This window comes from Myotis yumanensis, unplaced genomic scaffold, assembly GCF_028538775.1.
Source record: "Myotis yumanensis isolate MYYU_CA2020_CCGP unplaced genomic scaffold, mMyoYum1.0.hap1 SCAF_3, whole genome shotgun sequence".
NCBI lineage: Eukaryota > Metazoa > Chordata > Mammalia > Chiroptera > Vespertilionidae > Myotis > Myotis yumanensis.
In genome coordinates, this window is record NW_027223754.1 from 198,228,227 (window position 1) to 198,246,590 (window position 18,364).

The following is an 18,364-nucleotide window of genomic DNA, read 5'->3' on the forward strand; positions in this document are numbered from 1 at the left end:
GGAAGGTTCAAAATTCAAATTTTTTTATCTCAACAGCAAGTTTTCCTATAATTAAATTATAACCAAAGATTTTTTTCTTTTAGGATTTTTTTATTGATTTAGAGAGAGAGAGGAAGAAGGACAAAGAGAGAGAAACATCAATGTGAGAGCGGAACATGGATCGGCTGCCTCCTCCATGCCACCTACCGGAGATCTAGCCTGCAACCTGGGCATGTACCCTGACCAGGAACAGAACCAGCAACCTTTTGGTGCATGAGACGATGCCCAACCAACTAAGCCACACCAGCTAGGGCTAACCAAAAATACTTATTTTGTTTCATTTCCCTTTGCTTATTGGCAGTCAAAAGAACTTTGAAATAAATGCAAATCATCTTCATATGCATATGGTATTAACAAAACTAATGAAATTCTTAAATTCATGAAGGTTCTGTTAATTTCAGACTTTCTTGAAGATTTTACTTCTCCTTGATGGAAATAAAGTGGCAAATTTAAAGAATTTAAATTAGGGACCTTGCCTGTAATAAGAAGTATTACCAGAAATAACTTAGGACCTATCTCTATATAGGACAGGGCAGACTTCTATTTACTGAACATCTGCTCTTCTTATCATACTGACAGTGACCTTTCTCCCCTCTGAAAGCCCATGTACCTTACCTCATCCTTAGCTCAAATGTCGCATATACCTCATTTTAACTTTCTGTCTTTGAATCTCTCACATATATGAGGTTCCCATACATATGTCTGCAATAAATTTGGTTATTTTCTCCTGTTAATAATTTGTCTCATGTTGATCTGATTACTAGATGAGTCAGAAGAATATGGAATGATAGAGTAAAATGCCTTCCACCCCACACTGGCTAATTACTATGTAAATTAAAAGAATCAAATTTGTAGTAAAAATACATGAGAGAAATAATGAAGTTTCCATATTTAAAGAGATAGGTCTATAGCCTATCGAAATAATTTATCTATAATTGTTGCTACTGGATTTTGTTCTACTGACCATGATTTTTCTATCATTTGAAGGCAATAATTTTCTAATCTTCAATTACAAATACCCCAAGAAATCATCAACAGAGTATATTTTCTATTGTGTCCTAATCTGGCTAAGTGGAGATGAATTGTCCATTATAAAATAATGTATTTCAGGTACAAAATGCTGCTCCACTTGTGGATTAACTAGTGTTGATAAACAAGTGCTACCAAGAAAGCATACAAAATAAGAAGAAACGGGCTTAATATGCAGTAAGTAGTCCTTAGATTATATGTTGGGAGTAGGAAAAAGGCCTGCATTCAAAGCAAAAATAAAATAACTACAGGACCCTGTAACATTATTTCTAGCTCTACGATTCCATAAACTTCAGCCTAAAAATCACAATGTTTATGGAAACCTTCTAGTGCTGATGGCTACAACAACAATAGCAACCCACGTGGAAATGATGTGTTTCCATGCTGACTGCTAAGGCTTGCTTGGAAAGAATACAACACAATCAATAGTTCATTACCTATGCTAAGTGAGAATAGCAAAGGCAAAGAAAAGAAAAACCTTCTCTGGCTCTGAGATATATTCTATGACATTTTTTTTCTCCTTCAAATGTCTTAAGACAATAGTAAAATTAGCATTCCATGTGAACACCCTAGTTGATGATAATGGGAGGCAGCCCAGAAATGCACAATGTGACAGAGAAAAGCCAGCGAGAGTTTAGGAAACTGATGTGTGTGTGGACAAAAAAGGGAGATAATGTAGAGTGTTGGTAAAATCATATACTTTAAACTATAACACTTAGGCTCTAAACACAACCCCACCTTAATATCTAAGTGGCCACTCAGTCACTTATCCAGAATGGCCTTATTTCTCCACCTATAAATGAGGGAAGTGAGGAGGGTAAGGTGAAATAGATGATCTCCAATTTTAAAAGTCCATGGGTAATTTAAATAATTAAAAATAGGGCAATCTTAGAACCTAGCGAGAGAACCTGGCTGAAGAACCTAGAGACAGAACCTAGAGACAGAACATAGCAAGAGAACATGGCAAAAGATCCTGGACAGAACATGGCTACAGAACTTGGCTAGAGAACCTAGAGGCAGAACATGGCAGGAGGACCTGGACAGAACCTGACGACCGAACCTGGCTAGAACTTGGCTGGAGAACCTAGACAGAACCTGGCTGGAGATCCAAGACAGAACCTGGCTGGAGAACCTAACCAGAACTTCGCTGGACATCCTGGCCAGAACTTCGCTGGACAAAACTTGGCTGGAGATCCTGGAGGGAGAACCTCGCTATGCTGATGAACTGAACCCAGTCTCCATGTCATTCCTTCTTCGACGACTCCGTCCACACCTTTGGGGACCCCAGGACCTGCTGGGATTGGACCCAAGCACTCACCCCACAGGGCCCCCTCCCCCCACGGTGCCCCGCCTTCCCCACGTCTGTGCTGCTGGTGGTGGGTTTGCTGTGGACATGCTCCCAGGTGTGGAGGTCTGCCCAGGGTCCTGGCTCAAGGCCCTAGGACAGCCTGAGGGGAATGAAAGAACAAAGCAGGAACATGCCCTCCTCCCTTTTCAAGGACAGAGCAGAGACACACTCTCCTCCCTCTCCTCTATCTTGTCTTGCAAAGGCTGGGCCCTCAGCCCAAGCCCCCCCACTTTTCTGAGAGTGACTGCAAGAATGCTGGTATTGTCCTAACTCCCCCAATCACTACCTGAATGGACCAATGAAGCTCCAGAAATGCAGCTCAGGTCCTAATAAGGCTGTAGAGGAGGACGGCTCTAACCTTCAGAATGTGTTGGTCACCTCACTCCCTAACCCTTCTGACCTAAATGACCAATCTCTGTAACTCATGTCACCCCTAAAGCCCACCTAAATAACTTGCCCTATATAACCTTTGTTCTCCCGGGACACGCTCTCTCCTTTCACCGCTGCGTCAGACAGAGACCGGGAGCCAAACCTGGGTTTGAATAAACGACTCTTTGCTTTTGCATCGGAAAAAAAAAAAAAAAAATAGGGCAATCTTATACTTTAGATGAAAATCCAAATTTTAGAGTTGTAGCAGCATAACTGATCCACAAATAATACGAAAACAATATACCACAAAATATTATAATTGGAAGAAACAAGGAAAAATACCCAGTATATTAAACTGAGGCCTAGAGAGGTTAATTAAATGGCTCAAGGTCACATAACTAACAGAGATGGGAAGACAGGATTAGAAATTTCCTGCTTTTTTCCAATGCCTATAGAATGACACTGAGTAAAATCTCTCTAGAAAATGTTCAAAAGGTCAATGAGATCTTCAGATAAGCAAAGCAAAGATATATAATTCTCAGAGAATATCTGCAATTAGAGAGATCTTAAAAAATATCTAGATATCTCTTTATGATGATCTTAATAAATGCTATCCAATGCACTTAAATCAGCTTCACTTTGTGCATTGCCAACAGGAACTAAAAATTATGCATTGAACCACAGAGCAATATATCTCAATGATTAGAATTTCATAGGCCATTATGGATACATCATTAACATTTACTAAACATTGAAAATCAAGGAGGGATGTGAACGCTAATCCATTTTGGGACAACATTCTTTTGAGAAGTGCTTATACTGGCAAGCTGAGATAAAAGAAAAAAAGGAGAATAGGTCACATGGTCAGGCCTCAGATCTTAGGTCAGTTATTTGTCAGCTGGTGTTCCCACCTAGAACTTCCAAAAATCTAAACCTAAGATGGCCCGAGAGGCCGTCAGCATTGAGTACTTTGGGCTGATTTAATCTGGCTTCGTTCCTGATGAGCCATATTGTATATGGCACAAAGAAAAATAAATAGCAATTCCTTTAAAAGATTCAAATAGTAAGGATCTGGACACATATTTCACTCTACAGAAGAACAGCAATATAGTTGAGAAAAACCTGGCAAAATAAAACAGTTCTAAGTTAGATGACATAAGATGACATAAAATAGGGAGTGGATGAAAAACATACATAATTTGGAAATACTGATACTAAGAATCCAAGTGATGAGACATTAAGTTTATGATATTTTATGTACTTCAGATGGCTCTCCAAAGAGAATGTTAGATTTATGCAATAATTTTTAAATAAATAAAAGGTATAGTGAAACATAATTTTTAAAAATGGTAAGTTTCCTGTGTGAGAACTTTAAGGCCATAAAATGTGATCAAATATGACTAAGTCCCTTGTGTCTCAATTCAAAGTTAAAAAAAAAAAAAAGTGGGAAAGCAAAAAGTAAGAATTTTAAGGCAGTAATTACCACCTTTAATAAACTAAAGTGAGCCTGGCTGGCATGGCTCAGTGGTTGAGCATTGACCTATGGCCCCAGTCAGGGCACATGCCTGAGTTGCGAGTTCAATCCCCAGTGTGGGGTGTGCAGGAGGCAGTCGATCAATGATTCTCTCTCCTCATGGATGTTTCTATCTTTCTCTGCTTCTCCTTTCCTCTCTGAAATCAATTAAACACACACACACACACACACATTTAAAAAAAAAAAAACTAAAGTGAAATGAAATTATCCAGACTTGGGAAGACCAACGGGGATCATGAGAACAAAGGAAAAACAGACAGGAGGAAGAGACACGTGAAAAGTGTCACTTTTCATCTGAATCATTCGGAGAACGCCTCACACTTTGACTGTCACTAACCCAGGAGGTTACCTCGCTAAAACACTGGGAATGAAATGGTTGCTATGGTTACACATTCTTTTGCTCTTCATACTGTACACTATCACATTCTTTGAAGCATAATTCCATAGGTTACACAAGTTTAAAACCAGAAAGACTATCATGAATGACAAAGAAAAGGCACGTTAGCTAAATTTGATGGATTTTGGAGTGGATTGTATAAGTGTCCGTGGCTCATAACAGCAAGAATCTATTAAGATTTCGCTCCCTGTGAATATTTCCATGTTAGGTGAAGACACCAAAAAAGGTAGGGTGGTGTTATTAAGTGGTTTGATCCCATTCCCTCCCCAAAGCTACACATGACTAGCAAGCCCTGTCACTTCTTTCATTTTCTCCCTGTGTGACATCTGACTAGTTTAGAGCAGGTCTCTACGTTTACACTCTGCACATCATCATCCTCAGCAACGTTCCTACCAAGTTCAATGTGTAGGTGTTGCTACCTGATGCCTCTCCGAGTTTCTGTAAGCCCACGGGACTCGTGGCAACATGAGACAGCTATCATCAGACATAATGAACTCCATCACATGTAACGAAATACACAGGGATTCCAGTCCAAATAAGTGGCACTTACTTATGTCCATTTAAGGCCGCATGGTGTAAAGCAGTGTAACCCGAACTGTCTGTGCAGTTCACATTGGGGCCTCGCCAGATGCTGCAAATAGAGCACAAGCGCAGAGTTAGCGGTTAAGCAGAATCATGCTTTAGAAAACAGAAGGATGGTCCCACAGCCAGCAGCCTGTGGCACATGAAAAGTCTAGTCATGTGAAAAATGATTGCCCCGTCTTTCATACACCCCCCTCAGATCAGTAACTTCATTTATTTGATTCAAGGAAATTATTAGGGAATATAACTACCTCCAGAAATTATTAGCAAATGCAGGCCCTCTGCCAAAATCTGGATCCGCCCTGGCCGGTTGGGCTCAGTGGACAGAGCATCAGCCTTCGGGCTGAAGGGTCTCAGGTTCGATTCCGGTCAAGGGCACATGCCCGGGTTATAGGCTCAATCCCCAGTAGGGGGCGTGCAGGAGGCAGCGGATCAGTGACTCTCTGTCATCATTGATGTTCCTCTCTCTCCCTCTCCCTTCCTCTCTAAAATTAATAAAAATATTTTTTTAAATATCTGGATCCAACATTTCCCTATTACTTGATACCATTACTCAAATATTGGAAGCAATTTACCATCAGCTACCATATTATAGACTAAAGACTAAAGATTTATGACACCTGCCTCTTCCCGTTTAACACACTATACTGAGATGGCACTGATTTATGTCACTTTTAGGATTACTTTGAATTATGGGAAGAATATCCTGGAGATAACATGTAACTATATAAAAGAGTCCATTGTAACCTTGATCACTAAAGTTACAGAAACTATTTTTAGCTATTGAGTAAGGCATTGAAAGACACTTTGCCAAAAGTAGACAAAAAAATGGCTTTATCGCCGAAACCGGTTTGGCTCAGTGGATAGAGCGTCGGCCTGCGGACTGAAAGGTCCCAGGTTCGATTCCGGTCAAGGGCATGTACCTGGGTTGCGGGCACATCCCCAGTAGGAGATGTGCAGGAGGCAGCTGGTCGATGTTTCTCTCTCATCGACGTTTCTAACTCTCTATCTCTCTCCCTTCCTCTCTGTAAAAAATCAATAAAATATTTAAAAAAATGGCTTTATCTAATGCTCACGATGATATTAAAGCCATCCAAACTGACATCTAATAACAAGTTAATTCATGTACCCGCAAAATATTGATTGTACCCCAACTGCATGTTACATATTAAACTTAGGCACTGAGAGTAGAAAATCATCATTGAAGGTCCTTCTTTACAAGAACATGGTCTCTAGACATATAACTCACAATTACAAAGTAGTAAGATACCTGAAGTACCAGAGAGCACATAGGCTTCTCTGAGAAATAAATAGCTATTCCCAATGAGAGATCATAACTGAATTAAACTAAGGCGGGACGATAAAAATGAATAGAATGTACTTATTCAAAATTTAATTAAAAGGATACTTTTTTCTTTTTCAATTACTGTTGACATTCCATATTATTTCATATTTGTTTCAGAGTGGTTAAATAATTATATAATTTATGGAGTGATCCTCCTGATAGGTCTAGTACCCACCTGGCAACGTATATCGTTATTACAATATTACTGAGTACGTTCCCTATGCTGAACTTTACATCTCCGTGACTGTTTCGTAGCTTCTTAATCCCTCCACCTTTTTCATGTGGCATCACCCTCCAATCCGGCAACTCTCAGTTCTCTGTATCTATGAGTCTGTTTCTGTTTGTTCATTTCTTTTGTTCTTTACATTCCACATACAAGTGAAAAGACATGGTCTTTTTCTTTCTCTTTCTGACTTATTTTCTTAGCATAATACCCCCTGGGTCCGTCCATGTTGTCCCAAATGAACACTACCTGATTTTAAGGCTATAATAAATCTCTAGTAAACAAGACAGATAGCTTGGTATTGGAGGAAAGACAGAATGAAGGGACAGAAAGTCAATTTAGACTTTCACACATATATGCAATTGATTTTTTACAAAGGTGCAATGGCAATTCATTAAAGAAATGAATTAGCAAAAAATTGTTCTGGAACAAATACATATCCTTAGGCCAAAAAAAAATAAAAAGAGTCTTGATCCATACCTTGCCACATACCAAGATTAACTTTAAAATGAATCAGAGCTCTGGCCAGGTAGCTGGGTACACTGGGTACATACGTCGGTTGAGGGTTTAATCCCTGGTCGGGGTGCATACAGGAGGCAACCAATCGATGTTTCTCTCTCTCTCTCTCTCTCTCTCTCTCAAACATATTCTCAGTTAAAGATTTTTTTTTTAAAAAAAGCAAACTGCAGAATATTGTGTATGTTAATATCCTAAATGTTTTATGTACGTGTATTAAGTCATTTATATCCGTACAACTGTGAAACAGATACTACCCTTTTTTTAATTAAACTGATTGGGATGACATTGGTCAGCATGAACTTATAGGTTTAACAGATACTATTCTTATTCTCACTGTAAAGATGAGAAAGATTTGCATTAACATAGAAAAATGCATGCAAAAATACATTATTCACCTCTAAATTGTTTGAAGAGTAAAAATTATCACGTAATTCTTCAAGGAAACACAAAAAAGACAATAAAATACAAGAGGAGAAAAGCCTATGTTTGCTCTAGGTTGTGAAGAGCCTTATAACATGTCAAGAAGCTTAGTCTTGATTCTATAGGCAACTTGGAGCTAGAGGATTATCACAGAGATACTAAGCATGTTTCTGACATGATCAGGTTATGAGGGCTCTAGTGACAGCTGGAAGGGAAACAGTGAACAAGTTGGCGGCAGGGCGGCAGGTTCATTGTCTGTTTTTACAGTCTCAGGGAGAAACAAAGGAATTTGGACGAACGGAGATACAGTGGTGGATAAAGAAGAGGGGGAAATTCAAATAGGTATGTCTAAAATAAAACCTAAGGGAAATGGTATCCACATGATAGGCTAACAGTCAAAGGCTCCCACCATAAGTGAAATGCATGGATGATGAGATATCTCCGTGAGAGCAGTGGTGTCTTGTGGGGAAAGGCAAGTTTCCTTTAAAGCAGACTTGAACACTAGGTTGCTCCAGAATACCTCTGGCACAGGATAGAAAAAAAAAGAGAAAATACTGTAAATTAACTCAAATTATTTTTTAAATTTCCTGTATGTTATGAGACCTCATAAATATTTAGGAAGGAAAGATATTGATATTCATAACTAAAATAGATTCAGGGTCGATAGATTTCATTTACCTATACCATCTCAGTTCCCCATTACCAGAAAAACAAGGAATTCATTATATTAGTATGAAAAAAATATCTCCAATGTATTTCTCATTTCCTAGACAGAATGGAAGCGGATAGACTTTTTTTTAAAACAAGGAGGTTTAGAATAGAAATTTAGCATTTGTATATAAATATATCTGACTGCACCTATTACCAGAGCCTCTAGGCACATATCCATATATTCATAGAACATACACACACGTTTTAAACACTATAAATAGGCCAGACCCAAAACTTCCAATTAAAGGCTTACTTTAAATAAACCTTGATGTTTAAAAGCTCAATCGGTGAGCTAATACCATTCCAGCTTTTTGCACTGCCCTCCTCTCGTTTCTCTTTGATGATCCTGGGACTTAAAAAGAGGGCCTGTGTTAACTTAAGGCTGTTCTACAAAATCCAAGAGTTCTAAGTACCTTTAAGGATGTCTCAAAAAAGTTTTAAATAATTAATTACATATTTACTCAAAAAAGGCAATTTATAGATCCTTGGTCTTTAATATATTTGTATTGATTTCAGAGAGGAAGGGAGAGGGAGAGAGAGATCGAAATCAATGATGAGAGGGAATCATTGACTGGCTGCCTTCTGCGCACCCCCCACTGGGGATCGGGCCTGCAACCCAGGCAGGTGTCCTCACTGAGAAATTGTACCATGACCTCCTGGCTCAGAGGTAGATGCTCAACCACTGAGCCACGCCTACCAGGCATCTTCGGTCTTATTGTAACATACACACAATCTCATCTCCTATACCTACTTGTCAATATTTTTTAATTTTTTATGTGAGAAATCTTGCCCAGAATGAATGCTCTGAGATCATCAGAAATCCCCAATGACCAAAGATTCAATTTCCTATTATACTATTTGTACTAATATAACAAATAGTTATATCCAATGATTAGTATGTTTTAAAACAAATATAAACAAAATAGGTTTTCCACAGAACTTTCAAATGACCAGATATTCATCGAAGTTTTCACATATTAAAGAAGATTATTCCTAAATAAATAAAAAACCTGAGTTTGTTGGGCCAATATTCATATGTATAGCAAATAAGATTTAGGCACAGCTACTCCACAAATTGATCGTCATTATGCCCTCTACCAACCTATGGGAAATATTCATCAGGAGCCACGTAAGAGTGCTCAGCATTTCTTAATTCTCAACTGACTCATGACACTTGAGATCACTCCAGGGCTTCAGATACGGAAATTCATACAGAAGGTGCATTGAGTGCCGCAGGCCAGGTCAGATGTAGGAATGGTCTTCTGACAAATCAGATAATTTCAAGCATGCAAAACAAAGTCCCTATTTTTTTCAATTTGTATCTTAATATTCCACTCCCATGTTTGCAAGAATTGGACAGATGTGCACAAGCTATTGAGTACTGTACGTGAAACCGAGGATCCTTATGAGTTTGATTAAATTTAGCTTTAAATCCTAGCTCTAAAAATCATCTCTCTCTCCCTCTCTTCCCCCCCCCCCCCCACATATGTGTCTGTCCATCAGAGATCTAGCCTTTCCCCCCGATAATCATCAACCTCTGAGGCAGAAGACAGTAGCTGGACCTAATAGTCACAAGATCCAGACCTCTGGCAGGCTAAAGACATCTTGACTTATGTTATGTTTCAGCTGCTCTAAGGTGGAATGACCCCCTGTCTACTTTCCCATGAAACCAGACAGAGGGACCACAGAACAGACCTCAGAACTGTCAACACCTTAAGAAATGATTCATTGCCCTTATCACATCTCTGACCAATCAGCTCCCAGCACGACCCAAACCCCTAACCCACAGTGTCTTGAGATTTTGCCCTATATAACCTATAACGTATAGGCCATTGGGCAGTTGAGCTTTTGAGCATTAGCTTCCCATTGTCCTGGATGGTGCCATTCATAATAAAACAGGCAATATTTCTCCACTGCAATTCTTGGTGTCCAGTGTCACTGCTGGCACCAGTGGACAAACTCTTTCTCTTCTATCACATACGTCCTCATCTTCTATAGTGATGATATAATTTTATTATCATGGGCTAAACATATCTCATATGGGTCAAATGGGTCTAGAATAATGTGAGCTATTGATGTAAATTTAAATTTTCTATTGACCATATTAAAAAGGTAAAAAGAGGGAAATTCATTTTAATATATTTTATTTAACCTAGTATATCCAAAATATCATTTCAACATATAATCAATATAAAAATTATTGAGGTATTTTTACTTTTCTTTTTGTACTGTTTTCAAAACGAGTATTAATTATATGCTTTGTTTTACACGTCGCAATTAGGACTAGCCATATTTCAAGGGCTTTATGCCTCATGTGGACAGTGGCTACTCCACAGGGAAGGCCCTAGATAATTAATTCCAGGGAAAAAGAGAACACTTAAGCTTAACTCTGATCATTTTAAAGGCTTTCTAAAAATAACTGAAAACATTGGCTTTTAGTAAATAAATGTCCATTTGATTGAGTCACAGTAAATTTAACAAATATTTTACATTGTGAGAAAAAATGTATGATAGATTTAATATATAGTCACATCAGAGACTGTAAATGCACAATTTGACATAAGTGAGCACATTAAGAAGCACCACAGCCAAAATTATACTAACTAACTATACTAACCAAATTATACTAACTAATGACAAATATGCACCTTGAATTGCTTGATGCAGTTCTCAGTAACATGCATTCACACAGCAAACCAGAATTGGCTAACTGTGAAATGACTCCTTGAATTAAAAATCACACAATTTATCATCTCTCTACTATCCTATATCCTATCTAATAACAGACAAACATGGTAATTAACCGTACCTCCGACATGCTTCCCATTGGCTAATCAGGGCGATATGCAAATTAACTCCCAACCAAGATGGCGGCCGGCAGCCACGCAGCTGAAGCAAACAGGAGGCTTGCTTGCTCCAGTGATGGAGGAAGCCAAGGTTCCCCGCCTGCCACTGCCGGCCTCTGAGCTGCAGTCTAAGAAACAATGTTGCAATTATAGAAGCTAAACAAACACCAGAAACCTGCTTTCAGCCAGCCGGGCCTCAGAGCTAGAGTTGCAACAGTGTTTCAATTATAGAAGCTAAACAAAGCCCAGATACCTGCTTTCAGCAGCCGAGGTCTCAGAGCTGGAGCCGGCCTAAGAGCTACAGCCGGCTATCAGCTCCGGTGACAGCCATAGAAGGTAAATAAATCCAGAATAAAAAAAAAAAGAGAGGTTGGGAGTTTCAGTCACCCGCTAGCCTGAAAACAGCCCTCAACCCCTCGCCCAGACTGGCCAGGCACCCCAGTGGGGACCCCCACCCTGAAGGGGGTGTGACCAGCTGCAAACAGCCATCAGCCCCTCACCCAGGCTGGCCAGGCACCCAAGCGGGACCCCCACCCTGATCCGGGACACCCTTCAAGGCAAACCAGCCGGCCACCACCCATGCACCAGGCCTCTATCGTATATAGTAAAAGGGTAATATGCAAACTGACACTAACAGCAGAAAGACTGGGAATGACTGGTCACTATAACACACCCTGACCACCAGGGGGCAGACACTCAATGCAGGCGCTGCCCTCTAGTGCCCTCTCACATGGGAGGAGCTCTGCTCAGCCACAAGCCAGGCTGATGGCTGCCAGTACAGCGGTGGTGGTGGGAGCCTCTCCCGCCTCCTCAGCAGTGCTAAGGATGTCTGACTGCAGCTTAGGTCTGCTCCCCACTGGCAAGTGGACATCCCCCGAGGGCTGCCAGGCTGCCAGAGGGATGTCTGATTGCCATCTTAGGCCCAATCCCCTGGGGAGCGGGCCTAAGCCAGCAGGTGGTCATCCCCTGAGGGGTCCCAGACTGCGAGAGGGCACAGGCCGGGCTGAGGGAACCCCTTTACCCCCCGAGTGCACAAATTTTTGTGCACCTGGCCTCTAGTCCTTTATAATAAAAGAGAAACATGCAAATTAACCATCCCTCTGCTATGTTCAAGCCATGCCCACAAGCCACACCCACCAGCCCATCAGGAGCGAGTATGCAAATTAACCCAACTAAGATGGTGGTGGCCACGGAGCTGGAGCGAGCAGGAGGCTTGGGTTGCCCCTGGCAATGGAGAAAGCTAAGCTTCCTGCCTGCCCTGGCCATCCCTGAGCTCCACTCGAGGCTACAAAGTATCAATTATAGAAGATAAATAAATCCCAGAACAAAACAAAAAAAGAATAAAAGGAGAGGCTGGGAGCTTGGGTTGCCAGGGGGCGTGGCCAGCCTGAAAACGGCCCTCAGCTCCTCACCCAGGTTGGCCGGGCACCCCAGTGGGAACTCCCACCCCAAAGGGGGTGTGACCAGACTGAAAACAGCCCTCAGCCCCTCACCCAGGCTGGCCAGGCACCCCAGTGGGGACCCCCACCCTGAAGGGGGTGTGGCCAGCCTGAAAACAGCCATCAGCCCCTCACCCAGGCTGGCCAGACACCCCAGCGGGACCCCCACCCTGATCCAGGACAACCTTCAGGGCAAACCAGCCGGCCCCCACCCGTGCACCAGGCCTCTATCCTCTATAATAAAAGGGTAATATGCAAATTGACCCTAACAGCAGAAAGACTGGGAATGACTGGTCACTATGACACACACTGACCACCAGGGGGCAGGCGCTCAATGCAGGAGCTGCCTCCTGGCGGTCAGTGCTCTCCCACAGGGGGAGCTCTGCTCAGTCACAAGCCAGGCTGACGGCTGCCAGTATAGCAGTGGGGCAGGAGCCTCTCCCGCCTCCTCAGCAGCACTAAGGATGTCCAACTGCAGCTTAGGCCTGCTCCCTGCTGGCAAGTGGACATCTCCCGAGGGCTCCCAGGCTGCCAGAAGGATGTCTGACTGCCAGCTTAGGCCCGATCCCCGGGGGAGATAGCCTAAGCCCACAGGTGGACATCCCCTGAGGGGTCCCAGACTGCGAGAGGACACAGGCTGGGCTGAGGCCCCTTCCCCACCCCCTACTCCCAGAGTGCACAAATTTTTGTGCACCGGGCCTCTAGTATATGTAGTATATGCCCCAAGATAGAATTTCACAATATGAGAAGGAATTTGTAACTGTGCAGAGAACCCGGAGTTAAGAAAATGTTAGAGGAAATCTAGAGCATCTAATTTCAACCCAGTTTCAACTTTGTCACTAGTGCTAAAAGTGTACAACATATTCCTCCCAGCCCTCATCTTTTCTGTCTGGATATAATTCCTGAAAATAAATCAAAAGGCAAGGCAGATTAATCTCTCATTATTATGCAAGGCAGATTAATCTCTCATTATTATGATTTTTGTGGCAACCCTTCTTCTAATCCTCATATTCTTTTCTTAGGTAATAGTATTTCCAAGGGCACTGTGTTAGGCAGAATAATGGTATCCCAAAGATAGTCACATTCTAATTGCTGGAATCTGTGAATATGTTATGTTGCACAGCAAGGGGGTATTAAGGCTGCAGATGGAATTAAATTGCTAATCATCTGGCTTCATCCTGGATTTTTTTCTTACACACCTGCATTGGCTAGAACCACTAAAATAATGAGAGGGTAATTCTTGTCTCGATGAATTTTATGACATACCTGCTGTTGTATTCTCATGGATATCTTACCTTTTCACCATATTAAGTAAGCTTTTATTCCTTCAGTAATGAACAAAAAATAGGCAGAATGGCATAACAAATAAGCACATTGAAACTGCCTAAGTTCAAATGCGGGTTCCATCTCTAACTGCATGACCTTGGGAAGGAAAATTACATTGTACTTCAGTTTCCTCATCTATAAAAGGAACATACCAGTAATAGCTACTTTGTAGGATTGTTATGAAGACCTGATAGTCCATGTGAAGTGCTAGCACAGAGCCTGACACATAGTATCATGATTATTTCTGTAGGAAGAATAATCCAGTATGTTCTTATGGTTTGTTAATTTATTGAGGATACCATTTATGATCATATGGGTTTTCCCTTTTTATACATTAGTATATTTAATTCCCAATGAGAACCATCTTTACACTCCTGGGAGTAAATTTGTCTATCTATGGTGTATATTTTTTAACTTAATCCTGAATTACTATTTTACATTAGAGTTTTGCATCCATATTCATATGTAAAATTGGTCTCCAGTTTTCTTTTCTCTTTTATTTCACTTTTAGTATTAGAGTTATATAAACTGAAGAGTTTTACGCCTTTTTCTAATCTCCAGAATAAATCAACTAACACATAAAGTGTCTATTACTTGCATATTTTGAAAACTAACATGTAAAATCATCTAGGACTAGCACTTATGTGGAGTTAAGTTCTTAAAATTTCCTTTTTTAGTTTATACTAGAGGCCCGGTGCACATAAATTTGTGCACTGGGGGGGTCCCTCAGCCTGGCCTGTGCCCTCTCGCAGTCTGAGACCCCTCAGGGGATGACCACTTGCTGGCTTAGGCCTGCTCCCCGGGGAATTGGGCCTAAGATGGCAATCAGACATCCCTCTGGCAGCCCGGCAGCCCTCGGGGGATGTCCACTTGCCAGTGGGGAGCAGACCTAAGCTGCAGTCAGACATCCTTAGCACTGCTGAGGAGGCGGGAGAGGCTCCCACCACCACTGCTGTACTGGCAGCCATCAGCCTGGCTTGTGGCTGAGCAGAGCTCCCCCATGTGAGAGCGCACAACCACCAGAGGGCAGCGCCTGCATTGAGCGTCTGCCCCCTGCTGGTCAGTGTGTGTCATAGTGACCAGTCATTCCCAGTCTTTCTGCTGTTAGGGTCAGTTTGCATATTACCCTTTTACTATATACGATAGAGGCCTGGTGCATGGGTGGTGGCCGGCTGGTTTGCCTTGAAGGGTGTCCCGGATCAGGGTGGGGGTCCCGCTTGGGTGCCTGGCCAGCCTGGGTGAGGGGCTGATGGCTGTTTGCAGCTGGTCACACCCCCTTCAGGGTGGGGGTCCCCACTGGGGTGCCTGGCCAGTCTGGGCGAGGGGCTGAGGGCCGTTTTCAGGCTGGCAGGCGACTGAAGCTCTCAGCCTCTCCTTTTTTTTCTTTTTTCTTTTTTTATTCTGGGATTTATTTACCTTCTATAATTGAAACATTGTTGCCATCACTGGCGCTCCCTGCTCTGAGGCCGCAGCCGGCTGAAAACAGGTATCTGGGGTTTGTTTAGCTTCTATAATTGAAACATTGTTGCTTTCGGGCTCAGAGCGGGGAACGCTGGCTTCCTCCATCACTGGAGCAAGCAAGCCTCATGTTTGCTTCAGCTGAGTGGCTGCCGGCCGCCATCTTTGTTGGCAGTTAATTTGCATATCGCCCTGATTAGCCAATGGGAAGCATAGCAGAGGTATGGTTAATTACCCTTTTTGTCTTTTATTAGATAGGATTATGGTTACTTACCTATCACTACAGTGAACTTTGTCTTGCACCAATTCTGTAATTTATGTTTTTCTAGGAAGTCACTTATTTCCACTTATGTTTTCTAATTTATTGAATAAAAATGTACATGTTTTATTATTACCTTCTGTATTTGCATTTCTATCACCATTTTCATTCATAATGTTTCATATGATTTTTCTCTTCTTGGCTTGCCTAAGTGGTTTTATTTTATTGTCATATTCAAAGATTCATTTAACTTTAATAATCAAACATTTATTGGATGTGTCACTTATTCATCTATTTGCTTACTTTCTAATTTACTGCTTTCTGTTCTTAACTATGAAAATTCAATCATCTATTTTTATATTACTTTTTCTAGCTCTTTGAGTTGAATGCTTAATTTTATTTTCTTATTGAAAAGTAAGAGCATTACAGGCTATATGACATCTCTACTAAGTATAATTTTGTCCACATCACTCAGGTATTAGCCAGTCATATTTTCATTTCAATTGTTATACATTCTGCTATTTAGTTTTTATTTCCTTTTTACCCTAAATATTAGGCTTGTTTTTAAATTTTTAAGTGTTTACATTCATGGTCTCTTACAAATACATTTCTAGTTTTACCACATTATAATCTGAGAATCATTATTTAACTTCAAATGATTTCTTTAGATTTTCTTTGAAAACTAGTATGTAGTTTTCTTACATTTCATAACCTGAAAAGTGTATCCTGTTTTTAAAGGCGAGCTGTATATTTTCAAGCTTAGTAATTGCATAATTCATACTGTGGGGGTTCAGAACAAGCCACCCTAAGATGTGCTTCGGTGGTATAAAGATTGTTTTCAGCTAAAGTCAATTTGGCTTCAGGCTCAAGAGAAACTTCTGCCCCTTCCTTAACTACCTAGAAGAACTTGAATTAGGGGTCTTGCCGCAAAAAAGCAATGATCAGAGATAACCTCTTTTGACCTGTCTATAAGGCAGGACAAACTGCTATTTATTAAACATTTGTTCTTATCTTGCAATAACCATTTCAAGGCCCCGAGGCACCTCTCCTCTCCCTACTTTTTCCTATGTTCCCTATCTCTGAATATCTGGTGCATGTAGGGTCTCCGACACTCTCATGTATGAGGGGTTTCCATACATATGTATGTATCAAACTTGGTTATTTTCTCTTGCTAATCTACTCATGTCTGTGTGATTATCAAACCAGTCATAAGAACATTGAGGGTTAAAAGAGGGTATGCCCTGGTCGGCAAACTGTGGCTCGCAAGCCACATGCAGCTCTTTGGCCCCTTGAGTGTGGCTCTTCCTAAGCCTTAGGAGTACCCTAATTAAGTTAATAACAATGTACTTACCTATATAGTTTAAGTTAAAAAAAATTTGGCTCTCAAAAGAAATTTCAATCATTGTACTGTTGATATTTGGCTCTGTTGACTAATGAGTTTGCCGACCACTGGCTAGGGGGATAAATGGTGATGAAAAAATAAAGGAGAGAAAAAGAACCTTGAGGGTAGAGAAAAGTTAGTTCCTCCCCAACAATACCATGTTAGTTTGTCTACCTCATCATCAAATTCTGAAAAAATTACCATACACTGTAACAGGGCACAGCTAGGGTTTCTGGAGTGCTAGCAATATTCTATTTCTTAATTTGGATTCTGACTAAATAGATGTTAAAACTGAAAATTCATCGTGCTTCACACTTATTTATGTGGGTTTATTAAAACAAAATAAGCAATAGTAAGTCTTAATAGCTAAAATGTAACTGTTTTAATAACAGAAAATTAAAATTATGGAATTAGATTTAGATGTCATTACAGAGTGCATTATTCAGTAAGAAAGGGAATTTCTATAGAACACAGTCGTAGTAGAAGTTGGAAAAACAATTACTTTGTATTTACACCTCACGAGCTAAGAATTTGCAGTCATTTCAGTTATATTAATCTTCCCTCTACTTGTGATATTGATTCTGATTCAACTTCATTTGGCCAGAGAACTTCCTTGAGGAAATATCTATCTTAGTACCACAAGAAACAGCTGCCCATCTATAAACTGAAGGCATAGAACAGAGCGGACATTTTTTCCCCTTTGACACTCTGAATACACTCCCCCACTATCATCTAAAATCCAGAAAGACAACTCGACCAATGTCAATTTGATTCTCTCTCCTTTGGGACAGCACTTGCTTTTTCAGTCTACAATCTTCTAAAATGGTCTTTGTTCATAGAATTCAGAAACTCCACTGAGATATATCTAATTGCAGATCTTTATTCCCTCAATAGTTGTGTTTACTACTTCTTTCTGCATTTTCAATTGAGAGATTTAAATTTGTCTTCATCTCAGTGAAATGTTATTTTGTTTTTATTATCGTTTCCTCTATCTACTTAATTTCTCTTTCTAGAACATCTATGACTAGAAGATTAGAGTCCCCTGGATATACATCTTTTATTCTCCCTCATTTTTCTATCTCTGTAGTTTTTTCCCTATCTTCTGAAATCATTGTTTTAATTGTACTTTAATCACTAGT

General features: G+C 40.7%; 1 protein-coding gene across 5 annotated transcripts in view; it reads right to left on the reverse strand.

Moving 5' to 3' along the window:
• ANKS1B (ankyrin repeat and sterile alpha motif domain containing 1B) overlaps window positions 1-18,364 on the reverse strand; it is a 792,232-nt gene that overhangs the window by 678,706 nt on the left and 95,162 nt on the right. For all 5 annotated transcript variants that reach the window (XM_070410887.1, XM_070410886.1, XM_070410885.1 and 2 more), the window contains exon 2: window positions 5,267-5,347. In XM_070410887.1, the coding sequence (XP_070266988.1) occupies window positions 5,267-5,347 (81 nt within the window). The remainder of the gene's footprint in view (window positions 1-5,266; window positions 5,348-18,364) is intronic.